Source organism: Pristiophorus japonicus, chromosome 14 (assembly GCF_044704955.1).
Source record: "Pristiophorus japonicus isolate sPriJap1 chromosome 14, sPriJap1.hap1, whole genome shotgun sequence".
NCBI classification, from domain to species: Eukaryota; Metazoa; Chordata; class Chondrichthyes; family Pristiophoridae; genus Pristiophorus; species Pristiophorus japonicus.
This window is the reverse complement of record NC_091990.1, coordinates 63,453,189-63,466,899: the sequence shown is the minus strand read 5'-3', so window position 1 is coordinate 63,466,899 and position 13,711 is coordinate 63,453,189. Positions and strand designations below refer to the sequence as shown.

General features: G+C 46.6%; 1 protein-coding gene across 5 annotated transcripts in view; it reads right to left on the bottom strand.

Annotated features, from left to right (window-relative positions):
* The window catches only part of LOC139279927 (adhesion G protein-coupled receptor B2-like), a 1,236,268-nt gene that overhangs the window by 380,621 nt on the left and 841,936 nt on the right, over nucleotides 1-13,711 (bottom strand). For all 5 annotated transcript variants that reach the window (XM_070899255.1, XM_070899259.1, XM_070899256.1 and 2 more), the window contains one exon: nucleotides 1,264-1,339. In XM_070899255.1, coding sequence (XP_070755356.1) covers nucleotides 1,264-1,339 — 76 coding nt within the window. The remainder of the gene's footprint in view (nucleotides 1-1,263; nucleotides 1,340-13,711) is intronic.

Genomic DNA, 13,711 nt, shown 5'->3' with positions numbered 1-13,711 from the left:
GAGCTATCCTGCAATTCCTACTCTGACTAGCACATGGACTGGTAGCAATCCTGAGATTACTACCTTTGAGCTCCTACTTTTTAATTTAACTCCTAGCTCCCTAAATTCAGCATATCAAAGATTGCTCAACCTTTGATTAACCTTTAGTGACCAGCTTGTTCTTAACAATACCTCACAAAAAAAAACATTGCATAATTAGACTACTGCAGGAGAAAAGAAATACTTGCATTTTTATAGCACTGTAACATGTTGAAGCATCTTATCATAATAAAAATTACTTTATTTGGAGTGCAGTAGCTGTTGTTATGCAGGTACATGGGCAATGGCCAATGGGCCTGACTGGTCAGGAACATTTATGGCTTTATTAGTTTGTATTATGTGGTCAGTTCCACTTGCTGTTTAAATGTCAGCTTACACTAGCATGCTCATGTACTATTCTCTTCTTGTAAGCTCAGTAGAAAACTAACAAGGCTTGCAAACTCCATTTGGCATCAAGCCCAGAGGAACTTTCCAGTTTTAATGAGACTGAAAAATAAATCAAATTGCCAGCTTGAAAGAAAATACCCAATGTATTTTCCACTCCATCTCAAATATTCTAGCCTTTCTATCTTTATCTCTAACTCCAGTCTGTTTATCCCTCTACCTCTAGTCTGCCTCTCTCTCAATCTCCAATGTTTTATCCTGCTATCTTCGTCTGTTTTTCTCTCTATCTCAGTCTCTCCCTTCTATCTCTAATCTGTTTATCCATCTGCCTCCATGCCCTCAGTGTATAACTATCTCCAGCTAAAATCCTGCATTGTTTCTTCTCTGCTTTCCTGTAGTACCTGTTCCTTTGTGACCTGTTATGACCCTTGCTAATCTCTGACTTCTTATTTAACAGTAGTAGTTTGCTCTTGTTAAAGCTCAAATCAAAAGTACATTTAGGAGCATTTAAAATCTTTTATTCTAAAAACAGCAGAAAGATTGTCAATATTTCTCCAGCCCTCATAACCTCCATACCTCCATCACACCATCCATGTGATCTAGGAACTGGAGGCATTTTAGATACTGTCACACATAATGCATGTTTGTTTAAAGATTGCACAGTATAAACATGTGGTACATTCTGACCATAGCTGATATCACTTCTCTATTAGTGATACTGAAAATAACTAGTCAAATGCTCAGCCTTATGTGTGGAAATGTTTATTTGTTGCGACTGTTGGCTAGGAAGTATAATTGAATCATCCAATGGTTCATAGAATGAAGACACTATCCACTTACTTTGTAACAGGTAAAATGAGACCCAATGTCCGATACAGCACAGCTCCAATGACATAATAGGCTGAGTCATCTGTTTCTGAAATGCAATGAAAAACAATACGGGTGAGCCAATTACTTTCAGATTTTAAGTCTGAGGCATTAGGAAGTTGAAACTATTTCTTACATACAGACCTCAACAGAATGGAACAATTCTGAACCACACATTTAGACAAGGATCATTAATATTTTGATCAAAGTATTTGAAAATGCAATAGGTATTCTCATTAGCAAAAGGAGCAGCAAGGACATAGGTGATGAAATATTCTGTGTAACACATGGGAAATACATCTGTGTGAGACAACTAGTCATTTTGTAGCATGAGATTGATATGTCCTCGGGGAGGGTGTTCAATCCTAAACTCTTACTCACTTCACTTGGGAGGTCAAACATTTTCAGGAGAGCCCAAAACTGTTCAAAATGCCAATGTGCGACGTACTGGAAGTTCAAAAAGTACTCACCATCTTTCCCATGCTCTACATCCTACTAAAAATTGAAAATATGTTTGTGAAATGTGGCCACATTCCAGATGAAGTACAACAATTATAGGGAATGAAATAGTTTTCAACTTTTGTAAGCCAAAGGCAGTACTGAGGACCACAATGACAGGATATAGTATAGATCAGGTGCAGAGTAAAGTTCCCTCTACTATGCCCTAACAACTGATCTCATATAAAAAAAGAAGGAATTTGCATTTATATAGCATGCTTCATGACCTCAGGATGTCCAAAAGCACTTGATAACCAGTGAAGTACTTTTGAAGTGTCGTCACTATTGTAATGTAAGAAAATATGGCAGTCAGCTTGCACACAGCAAGGTCCCAGAAACAGCAATGAGATAAATGACCAAATAACCTGTTTTAGTATGTTGGATGGGAGATAAATGTTGGCCAGAACTCACCTAGTCTTAGAAAAGTGTTATTGAATCCTTTACGCCCAGCTGAGAGGACAGATAGGGTCTTGGCTTAACATCTCATCCTAGAGAGAGTGCAGTGCCTTAGCACTAAAGTGCCAGCCTAGATTGTGTGCTCTTGAGCGGGGCCTGAACACACAACCCTCTGGGTTAGAGGTGCGACATTAAGAACAAATCCACACCTCCAGGTACACCAGCATCTATTAATTGTGACTGCCCTGATAGCTTTTCATTTCATACTTTCCAGCAGGCAAAGAGAGGAGAGTTTTATCACATCAGCCTAGGTTGTATTTGGACTTAGATTCCAAAAGTGAAAGGTCGTTGCACCAATCGATTGCACCATTCAGTCTCACTTAGTTTTGAAAATAATGGGGGCGAAATTGCCCTAAGCCCCGATTGGGGCAATAACCAGCTGGGGCCGGGACGGTTCCCCGGACGCTACTGGAACGGGAAGTGAAGCGCTATGCGGATGCTCCACGTAGCGCTGACGGGCTTCAACGCCCCTTCCCTTCCCTTAAAGTGGAGGGCCACTGCGCACTCTGCAAGGGCTTTGATGGCCCCCACTAGGCACCAGAGCAGCGTGGGACCGGGCCTGCAGCCCAGCACCCAAAACAGAGTGCCGGGCTGCATGATGGCGGCCTGGACTAAGCTAATGCTGCCATCCTTGAGTCGATCCGAAAGTCGGCAATCCAGCAAAGGTGTCGGCACGGGGTAATGTCGCCCTCCCCTTTAAGTACTGCTCTGAGAGCGGATGTCGGCCAGCTTCGCGACCCACGGGGCAGTAAGGAGTTGGTGCGAGGCGGTGAGTGGGCGGCGCGCACAGCGATGCCGACATCGGCAGTTGCGTGGGGCCCAGGCAAATTCCCGGGAACCAGTAGCACCCCCGTTCCTGCCCCCCCACCCTGCCCCCTTCCCCCCCCACCCTGCCACCTCTCTGGGTGAAAAGTCTCTTCCGCCCCATTAGCACCTCCCAGAGGCGCTAATGGGCCTCTCTCTACATGGCTATAACTTCCCATATACTTTATGAAGGAAACTGGCAGAGGGAGGACGTTTCTCAGCTTGATGGTTCCCATCCTTCAATCCCACTACCTGCATTTGATCCCTTTATCCCTCAGGGAGTACAAAAGAAAAAATGGGTAACTTATTGCTTAAATGTATCACCCATTTGTTTTTCTAAAGTCTCCGGGAGCTTAGATCACATGTGCTTGTTTTTCAACCAATCTCCCACCAGAGTTAGGGCGACCGGCACAATCCACACACAATTTCAGGGACAACATATCTTTTTCTGCAGAGGCTGTGATTTGCTGTGAATCTAACCGATAATTCATTAATGTTTGTGAATTTGCCTTAACTCTTCTTCCCTGGCAGAACAGGAGAGTGTCAATGACTGTAAGCCCATCCTGTGGTAGTTTTAGCCTGGTCCTCTCCTGAAAATGCTGATTCGTGGGAACCAGTTTTTATAACACGAGCAACTCTCGTCCAAGTGGCCTTTCTTTGTATACAAGCTTGGAGTATGTGTGATGGCAAATTATTTAACTATGTAAAGCATCACAGCTGTTCTGACCCACTGTCAACATACATTCTTCCTGGTGAGATCACTAGACAGCAATTAGTAGTGAGAATCTTGGCTGATTTTCTCCCTCTTTAAAGCTGTCCTGTTAAAATGGCAAGGACCAGTAATTAAACCTCGGACCACCCTGATCCATCTAACTCGATACCACACCGTACTGCACATTTTTTCACTAAGCCCCTAAAACGGGGAGGGAGGAACATAGGCTCCGAACTTGGTTGAAGCTAAATTCCGCCCAAGTGTCACCCAAAGGACCGCTGAGATACCTGACGGTAATTTGGGCGGGAGTTTCGTGGAAAAGTCATTGAAAGACCGCCCAGCGGCAAAAAAGTGACTTATGCCCTGAATATGGGCGGCAGCAGGTGGAAGCTCCCAATCTCGGCGGCAAATGCAATCCTCGGCAAAGTGCTGCCAAGGATTGAGTCGGGCCCAGGGAGGGGGGAACACATAAAATTTAAAATTTCCAAAAAATAAAAAAAAACTGGAAAACCTTCAGGCGAACCCATCCAGCTGAATCGCTGGGAAAAAAAATTAAGAAAAGAAGTTTTTAACCTTTTTTTGCAGGTCTTCTTACTTACCGTTGAGGTTAGACCTGCCTCCACGCGGTGATCCTTCCCCTACTGCAGTGGACTCCCGCCCAGAGCAAACTGGCAGCTCGGCGGGCGGGAGGACACTTACGTGAGTTGTGCGCTAGCAAACGTCAGCGGGCGGTTCCCAGCAGTCTTTCCTCCCCGCCGACGGGAGGCCTCCACCAAACTCGCTCGGAGGGGAGAGCGCCCAGAAAACTCGGCGACAGCGGGTGGCATCGGGCAGTAAGTCCGCCAAGTTCGGGGCCATAGTCTTTTTAATCAAGGCTGACAGTGGAAACTCTCACTTTCCACCATGGCTTTCCACCACCTCCGCCTTCCACCCCACCCCAGCTGGAATTAAAATGATAATTCTGGTGATAGATACCTGGAATTTCAGCAGTGATCTCCAGGGGAAGATTGAGCCAGAGAACCCAGAGAAGCAGCGTAAACGGGTAAAAATAATCTTTCACGGTTTTCTTTAGTTTCCGAAGATCTTCTGAAAATCTAGTTATGGTGGGAGATCTGCAGAACGTTATAGGAAATTCTACCACAAACTCTTTTTTAACAAGAAAAGAACTAACTTTAAAGTACAATTCTGTCACACCTTTCTAAATTATTCTAATCCTTAAAAAGAGATGATATTGGAGGGTGGATACAGTGTCAAGGTGCATTCCTTCCAAGACTAAACTATTTCCCACTGGAACTAGGTTCAGCTCTTTGTACCGCTCATTAGTCAAATTCAACTACATAGCTGCCTCATGATAAAAACAATTTACTAATGAAAATCATTAATAACCACTCTAATTACATTATTAAGAACAGAACACATTAACAGTAATAAATGATAACCTGAATAAAGAACATCAATCACTGGAGGTCATAGTTCCATTGCATACCAACTTTATTGAAAATCTATTTACTTTGAACTAATCATCCTTTTAATTAAATTAAAGACCTGAATCTATTATGTCGATTCGTTGATTGGCTTCTCTCTTTCTATTTCTGAGTTATGAATTCAGTTGATTCTCTCGCTCTGCTCCTGTGTCTCTCCCTGATTCTCTCGCTCTTGTAAAGTCCTTACTCTAGGCACCTTCTGGGACAAGGTCACTCTGTGACCTGAACTCTTTATTCACAGGACTCCAAAGACCGTGACCCTGCATGGGACCTCCCTTTTTATATCTGAGTGATCAGGTAAGGAGTGTCTCCCACAAGTTCACCCCTGGTGGTCAAGGTGTGCATCTAGGTTGAGTGTCAACAGTAATACAGTGGTGTTACATTGTGGTTACATACATGAGAGCTTTGCTCCAGTTTCTCTCCCTGATTCTCTCTGATCCTGTTTCTCTCCCTGATTCTCTCTGATCCAGTTTCTCTCCCTGATTCTCTCTGATTCTGTTTCTCTCCCTGATTCTCTCTGATCCAGTTTCTCTCCCTGATTCTCTCTGATCCTGTTTCTCTCTCTGATTCTCTCTGATCCTGTTTCTCTCCCTGATTCTCTCTGATCCTGTTTCTCACCCTGATTCTCTTGCTCTGTTTCTCTCCCTGATTCTCTCTGATCCTGTTTCTCTCCCTGATTCTCTCTGATCCTGTTTCTCTCCCTGATTCTCTCGCTCCTGTTTCTCTCCCTGATTCATAAGAACATAAGAAATAGGAGCAGGAGTAGACAATCTGGCCCCTCGGGCCTGCTCCGCTATTTAATAAGATCATGACTAATCTGATCATGGTCTCAGCTCCACTTCCCTGCCCGCTTCCTTTAACCCTTTACTCCATTTTCACTCAAAAATCTGTCGATCTCCGCCTTAAATATATTCAATGACCCAAACTCCACAGCTCTCTGGGGAGAGAATTCCATAGATTTACAACCCTCTGAGAGAAGAAATTCCTCCTCATCTCATTTTAAATGGGCGATCCACTATTCTGAGACTATGTCCCCTAGTTCTAGTTTCCCCTATGAGTGGAAATATCCTCTCTGCATCCACCTTGTCGAGCCCCCGCATTATGTTATGTTTCGATAAGAGCACCTCTTATTCTTCTGAACTCCAATGAGTATAGGCCCAACCTGCTCAATCTATCTTCATAAGTCAACCCCCTCATCTCCGGAATCAACATAGTGAACCTTCTCTGAACAGCCTCCAATGCAAGTATATCCTTCCTTGAATACGCAGACCAAAACTGTATGCAGTACTCTAGGTGTAGCCTCACCAATACCCTGTACAGTTGTAGCAAGACTTCTCTACTTTTATACTCTATCCCCCTTGCAATAAAGGCCAACATTCCATTTGCCTTCCTGATTACTTGCTGTGCCTGCATACTAACTGTTTGTGTTCCAGGTCCCTCTGTACTGCAGTACTCTGCAATTTTTCTCCATTTAAATTATAATTTGCTTTTCTATTTTTTCTGCCAAAGTGGATAACCTCACATTTTCTCACATAATATTCCATCTGCCAAATTTTTGCCCACTCATTTAACTTGTCTATATCCCTTTACAGATTTTTTGTGTCCTCCTCACAATTTGCTTTCCCACCCATCTTTGAATCATCAGCAAACTTAGCTACATTACACTCAGTCCCTTCATCCAAGTCATTAAATAGATTGATAAAAATTCCCAATTTGTTTAAAAAGTTTCTAAGAGTTGTTAAAAAGTCTAAGATGGAGATCAATAATAGGTTATAACAGTTTCCCCAATTGTTTAAAAGGTTAAGATTGATTAAGTGTCAGAGGGATGTTTTAAAAAGTTTTTCCATAGTTTCCAAAGTTATTGAAGGTTTCGCCAAGGTTTCCAAATTGTTTAAAAGTTTAAAAGTTTTTCCAAATTGTTTAAAAATTACTCAGGTTGATTAAAAGTTTAAGAAAAAAATAGATTCAAAGTTGATTAAAAATTGATTAAAAGTCTGAGGTGTTAGTCAGGTTACTCCCTGGCACTGCTCCATGGGTGCCGCCAGGCCTCTGTTGTCCTGGACCGGCCCCGGAGTTCCTTCGACCGGTTAGATCAAGCTCTTAAAATAACTTTGGAAATGACCTTCCTAACGCCTGCCCCCAACCAAGCCTCAGTGCCATCTAATCTACCATCAATGGCGCTACTCGGCGCCGAGCTTGCAGCCAACACTTCGCCGTAGGCAAGTAGGCTTATACAGCTATGCCTGGTCTCCAGTTGACTTGGACCCCCTTGCCACTGGACCAAGACCTTGTTCAGCTAAGCCCGTGTGGTTGCCGGTGTGCAGCGGCCACCCCACATTAAAAGAACTCACCCACAGGAATCTTCTACTTCGTCAGTATGAAGTTCGGGACCTGGAACGTCAGGACCCTCATGGACAATTCCAACAGCAACAGGCCAGAACGCCGCACCGCTATAGTTGCCCGGGAACTCAGACGTTTTGACATTAACATCGCTGCCCTAAGCCAGACCCGGCGGGCAGGGGAAGGCCAGTTGAAGGAACATGGTGGAGGTTATACCTTTTTCTGGAAAGGAAAACCAGAGGAAGAACGCTGCCTTCATGGAGTCGGCTTTGCTGTCAAGAATGAGCTGGTCGACCCCCTCAAAGATTCCACCAATGCGCCACAGTCATCAGTGCGTACGCCCCAACACTCGATACAACGGATGAGGCTAAAGAGGGTCTTTATTCCAACCTCGAGACATCCTTGTCTCGCGTCCCCACGGGGGACAAATTGATCTTCCTGGATGACTTTACTGTCAGGGATGTCAGGGTCAGCAAAGACACAGCCCTCTGGGGAGGCATGACTGGCAGAGAGTAGGGAAAGCCGACTCCAGTGGTACCCTATTCCTGACAAAATGTCTAGAACATGAAATCCTCATTACCAACACCCTGTTCGGCCAGAGGGACAAATACAAGGCATCGTGGCAACACCCTCACTCCAAACACTGGCATCTGCTTGACTATGTAATCGTCCGAGCCAGGGATCGCAAGGATGTGCGCATCACCCGCGCCATGATAGGAGCTGATGACTGCTGGATGGACCACCATCGAATCCGATCCATCATCAACATTAACACAGCCCCAAAGTAGAGGGGACAGCAGAAGCAGTGCCCCAAAAAAGTTAATTCCGGGGCACTGAGAGACCCAGCTAAGAGAGCCCTATACAACCAGCGCCTCATAGCCAATCTGGCATGCCTTGATGACCCTGAGATGCTGAATGCCCACAGCGCTTGGTCTGCCCTCCAGGCCTCCATAACTAGTGCCTGTGAAGAGACACTTGGTCACTCAACCAGAAAACATTAGGACTGGTTTGATGAAAATGATCAGGAGATCGAAGAACTAATAGATCGCAAGCACAAAGCGTTTCTGAGCTTCAAGCAACAACCCAACTTGGGAGCTGCAAAACAAGATTATAGACGGCTCAAGGCTCAGGTCCAACAAAAAACCCGGGATGTAAAGAACAGGTGGTGGATGGAGAAAGCACAGGAGATACAATAACTGGCCGACAGCCATGATATATGAGGATTCTTCATTGCAGTCAAGGCCATCTACGATCCAAACTCCCAAGGCCTCACCCCACTCCTGGCCAAGAATGGGGAAACATTCATCAAGGACACCGAGGCAGTCAGGGCCCGATGGAAGGAGCACTTTGAAGATCTCCTCAATCGAGACTCTGCCTTTGACTCGAGCGTTCTCGACTCAATCCCACAGCATGCGACCCGCCAACACCTCAGTAAAACTCCAACGTTGCACGAGGTAGACAACGCCATAAGACAGCTCAAGAATAACAAGGCTATGGTTGCGGATGGAATCCCTGCTGAGGCGCTAAAGTATGGCGGAGAGGCACTGTTGGCACGGATACATGACCTCATCTCTCTCATCTGGAGGGAGGAGAGCATGCTGGGAGATCTTAGAGATGCAGTGATTGTGACCATTTTTTAAAAAGGGGACAAGTCCAAATGCGATAACGACAGGGGAATCTCCCTGCTATCAGCCACTGGGAAGGTTATCGCTAGAGTTCTCCTCAACTGTCTTCTCCCTGTGGCCGAGGAGTTCCTCCTGGAATCATAGTGCGGATTTCGTCTCCTACGGGGCACAATGGACATGATCTTTGCAGCGCGACAGCTGTAGGAAAAATGCAGCGAGCAGCGCCAGCCCTTATATATGACCTTCTTCGATCTTACAAAGGCTTTTGACACTGTCAACCATGAGGGTCTATGGAGTATCCTCCCTTTCGGATGCCTACCCGTTTCGGAAGTTTGTCAACATCTTTCGCCTGCTTCACGATGACATGCAGGTCGTGATCCTTACCAATGGACATTACAGGCCCAATTCACGTCCGGACCGGGGTCATTGCTCCAATCCTCTTCTCAATCTTCCTCGCCGCCATGCTCCACCTCACAATCAACAAGCTCCCCGCTGGAGTGGAACTAAATTACAGAACCAGTGGGAAGCTGTTTAACCTGCACCGCCTTCATGCCAGGTCCAAGATCACCCCAACCTCTGTCATTGAGCTGCAGTACACGGACGATGCCTGCGTCTGCGCACAATCTGAGGCTGAACTCCAGGATATAGTCAATGTATTCACTGAGGCATATGAAAGCATGGGCCTTAAGCTTAACCTCCGTAAGGCAAAGATCCTCCACCAGCCTGTCCCCGCCGCACAGCACTGCCCTCCAATCATCAAGATTCACGGCGCGGCCCTCGACAACGTGGACCATTTCCCATATCTTGGGAGCCTCTTACCAACAAAGATAGACATTGATGCGGAGATTCAACATCGCTCCAGTGCACCAGTGCAGCCTTCGATCATCTGAGGAAAAGTGTGTTTGAAGACCTGGCCCTCAAATCTACCATCAAGCTCATGGTCTACAGGGCTGTAGTAATATCCGCTTTCCTGTATGGAGCTGAGGCATGGATGATGTATAGAAGGCACCTCAAGTCGCTGGAGTTATATCACCAACGATGTCTCCGCAAGATCCTGCAAATCCCTTGGGAGGACAGGCGCACCAACATCAGTGTCCTCGTCTAGGCTAATATCCCCATTATTGAAGCACTGACCACACTCGATCAGCTTCGCTGGGCAGGCCACATAGTTCGCATGCCAGCTACGAGACTTCCGAAGCAAATGCTTTATGTGGAGCTCCCTCATGGTAAACAAGCCAAAGATAGGCAGCAGAAGCATTACAAGGACACCCTCAAAGCCTCCCTGATAAAGTGCGACATCACCACTGACACCTGGGAGACCCTGGCCGAAGACCGCCCGAGGTGGAAAAAGTGCAACCTTCGAATCTCAAAGAGCGTGAAGAGGTCAAGCGCAGACAGTGGAAGGAGCAAACCAGCCCCACCCACCCCTTCCCTCGACGAATGTCGGTCCCACCTGTGACAGGGTCTGTGGCTCCCATGTTTAGCCACCAGGGAACTCACTTTGGGATTGGAAGTAAGTCCTCCTCGATTCCGAGGGACTGCCTATGATGATGATGATAAATAGATTGTAAATAGTTGAGGCCCCAGCACCGATCCCTGCGGCACCCAACTAATTACTGTTTGCCAACCGGAAAATGATCCATTTATCCCGACTCTGTTTTCTATCAGCTAGCCAACCCTCTATCCATGCTAATATATTACCCCCAACCCCGTGAAACTTTATCTTGTGCTGTAACCTTTTATGTGGAACCTTATCGAATGCCTTTTGGAAATCCAAGTTGTGATGTATGTAAACCTGTAAATACCATGTCTAACCACCAGAGGGCTTATTCCCTGGAGTCCCAAGGGATCCAACAATCCCTTCGGACCACCTGTATATAAAGAGGCCTCACAGGCTGGAGAGGCACTCTGAGATCTGTAATAAAGGACTATGGTCACACCTTACTTTAAGCTTGCAATATCTCGCCTGACTCTTTATTCAAGACTTAACAACTGGCGACGAGATACAGATGATGAACCCCACCGCAACGATACAGAGAACTATGGGTATCCTGGAGAAATTTTCGGAGGAAGATGATTAGGAAACCTTCATGGACCGACTTGACCAATACTTCGTGGCCAACGAGCTGCAAGGAGAAGCGAACGCTGCCAAACGAAGGGCGATCCTTCTCACTATTTGTGGGGCACCAACATATGGCCTCATGAAAAACTTGCTCGCTCCAGCGAAACCCACAGACAAGTCGTACGATGAGTTGTGCACACTGGTCCGGGAGCATCTAAACCCGAAGGAAAGCGTTCTGATGGCGAGGTATCGGTCCTACACGTACAAGAGGTCTGAAGCCAGGAAGTAGCGAGCTACGTTGCCGAGCTAAGGCGCCTTGCAGGACATAGCGAATTTGAAGGGCACTTCGAGCACATGCTCAGGGACTTCTTTGTACTTGGCATTGACCATGAAGTAATGCTTCGCCAACTTTTGACTGTAGAGACCCCAACCTTGAGTAAAGCCATAGCGATAGCCCAGGCGTTTATCGCCACCAGTGACAATACCAAACAAATTTCTCAGCACACTAGTGCTGCTGCAAGTACTGTGAACAAAGTAACGTTGTTTTCGAATCGAAATATACATGGCAGAGCATACACGCCTGCAGCTGCACGACCTCAGATGATTTAGAGTCCACCATCAAGGGTGGTGAATACAAGGCCATTAACACCTTGTTGACGCTGCGGGGATGATCATCGTTTCCATTCATGCCACTTCAAAGGATACATTTGCAAGGGCTGTGGAACAATGGAACACCTCCAACACATGTGCAGGCAAGCTGCAAACCCTGCTAATCCTGCAAACCACCATGATGCAGAGGAGGACAGGTCCACGGTGGATCACGACGAACCAGAGCTTCAGGCCGAGGAGGCAGAGGTATATGAGGTGCACACATTTACCACAAAGTGTCCCCCGATAATGCTGAAGGTTGAATTAAATGGACTCCCGGTGTCCATGGAGCTAGACACGGGAGCAAGCCAGTCCATAATGAGCAAAAAGACTTTCGATAAGTTGTGGTGCAACAAGGCTTCAAGGCCAGCCCTGACACCCATGCGTACTAAACTTGGAACGCACACAAAGGAACTGATTCCCGTAACTGGCAGTGCTACCGTATCACTCTGGGTGATACCGGGCAATGGCCTCCCACGCTGTTTGGCAGGAGCTGGCTGGGAAAGATACTCTGGAATTGGGACGACGTCCCTGTGCTTTCGTCCGTTGAAAGACACCTCATGTGCCCAGGTCCTAAGCAAGTTCCCCTCAATGTTCGAACCAGGCATCGGGAAGTTCCAAGGAGCAAAAGTGCAGATCCATTTGATTCTGGGGGCGCGACCCATCCATCACAAGGCGAGAGCGGTATCTTACATGATGAGAGAGAGGGTGGAGATCGAGCTGGACAGGCTGCAACGAGAGGGCATCATTTCGGCGATTTAATTCAATGAGTGGGCCAGTCCGATTGTTCCAGTCCTCAAGGGAGACGGCACCGTCAGAATCTGTGGTGATTACAAAGTAACTATCAATCGTTTCTCACTGCAGGATCAATACCCGCTACCAAAAGCAGACGACCTATTTGTGACACTGGCGGGAGGGAAAACGTTCACAAAGCTGGACTTGACCTCGGCCTACATGACGCAGGAGCTGGAGGAATCATCGAAAGACCTCACCTGCATCAACATGCACAAAGGTCCCTTCATTTACAACAGATGCACGTTTGGGATTCGATCGGCCGCGGCAATATTCCAGAGGAACATAGAAAGCTTGCTGAAGTCGGTCCCGCGCACCGTGATCTTCTAGGACGATATCTTGGTTACAGGTCGGGACACCGTCGAGCACCTGCAGAACCTGGAGGAGGTTCTTAGTTGGCTTAATCGTGTGGGGCTCAGGCTAAAACGCTCGAAGTGCATTTTCCTGGCGCCCGAAGTGGAGTTCCTAGGGAGAAGAATTGTGGCGGACGGCATCAGGCCCACCGATTCGAAGATGGGGGCAATCAAGAAAGCACCGAGACCACACAATGCGACGGAGCTGCGGTCGTTTCTCGGACTCCTAAACTATTTTGGTAACTTCTTACCGGGTTTTAGCACATTGGAAGAACCCCTGCACTCTTTACTGTGTAAAGGAGATGAATGGGCATGGGGTAAAAGCCAAGAAAATGCCTTTGGGAAAGCTAGGAAGCTGTTATGTTCAAACAAATTGCTTGTGTTGTACGATCCATGTGAGCGCTTGGTACTAGCATGTGGTGCGTCGTCGTACGGGGTCGGGTGTGTATTGCAACAAGCTAATGAATTTGGGAAATTGCAACTAGTTGCTTATGCATCCAGAAGTCTGTCTAAGGCTGAGAGGACCTACAGTATGATCGAAAAACATGTCCGATTGCCCCTGTCTGCCTGGAAAACTGTGTGCCGCGTTAACAATGTTGACTCCCTGTCCATTTGCTGCATTTGAACCAAGATTTTTATCAAACATC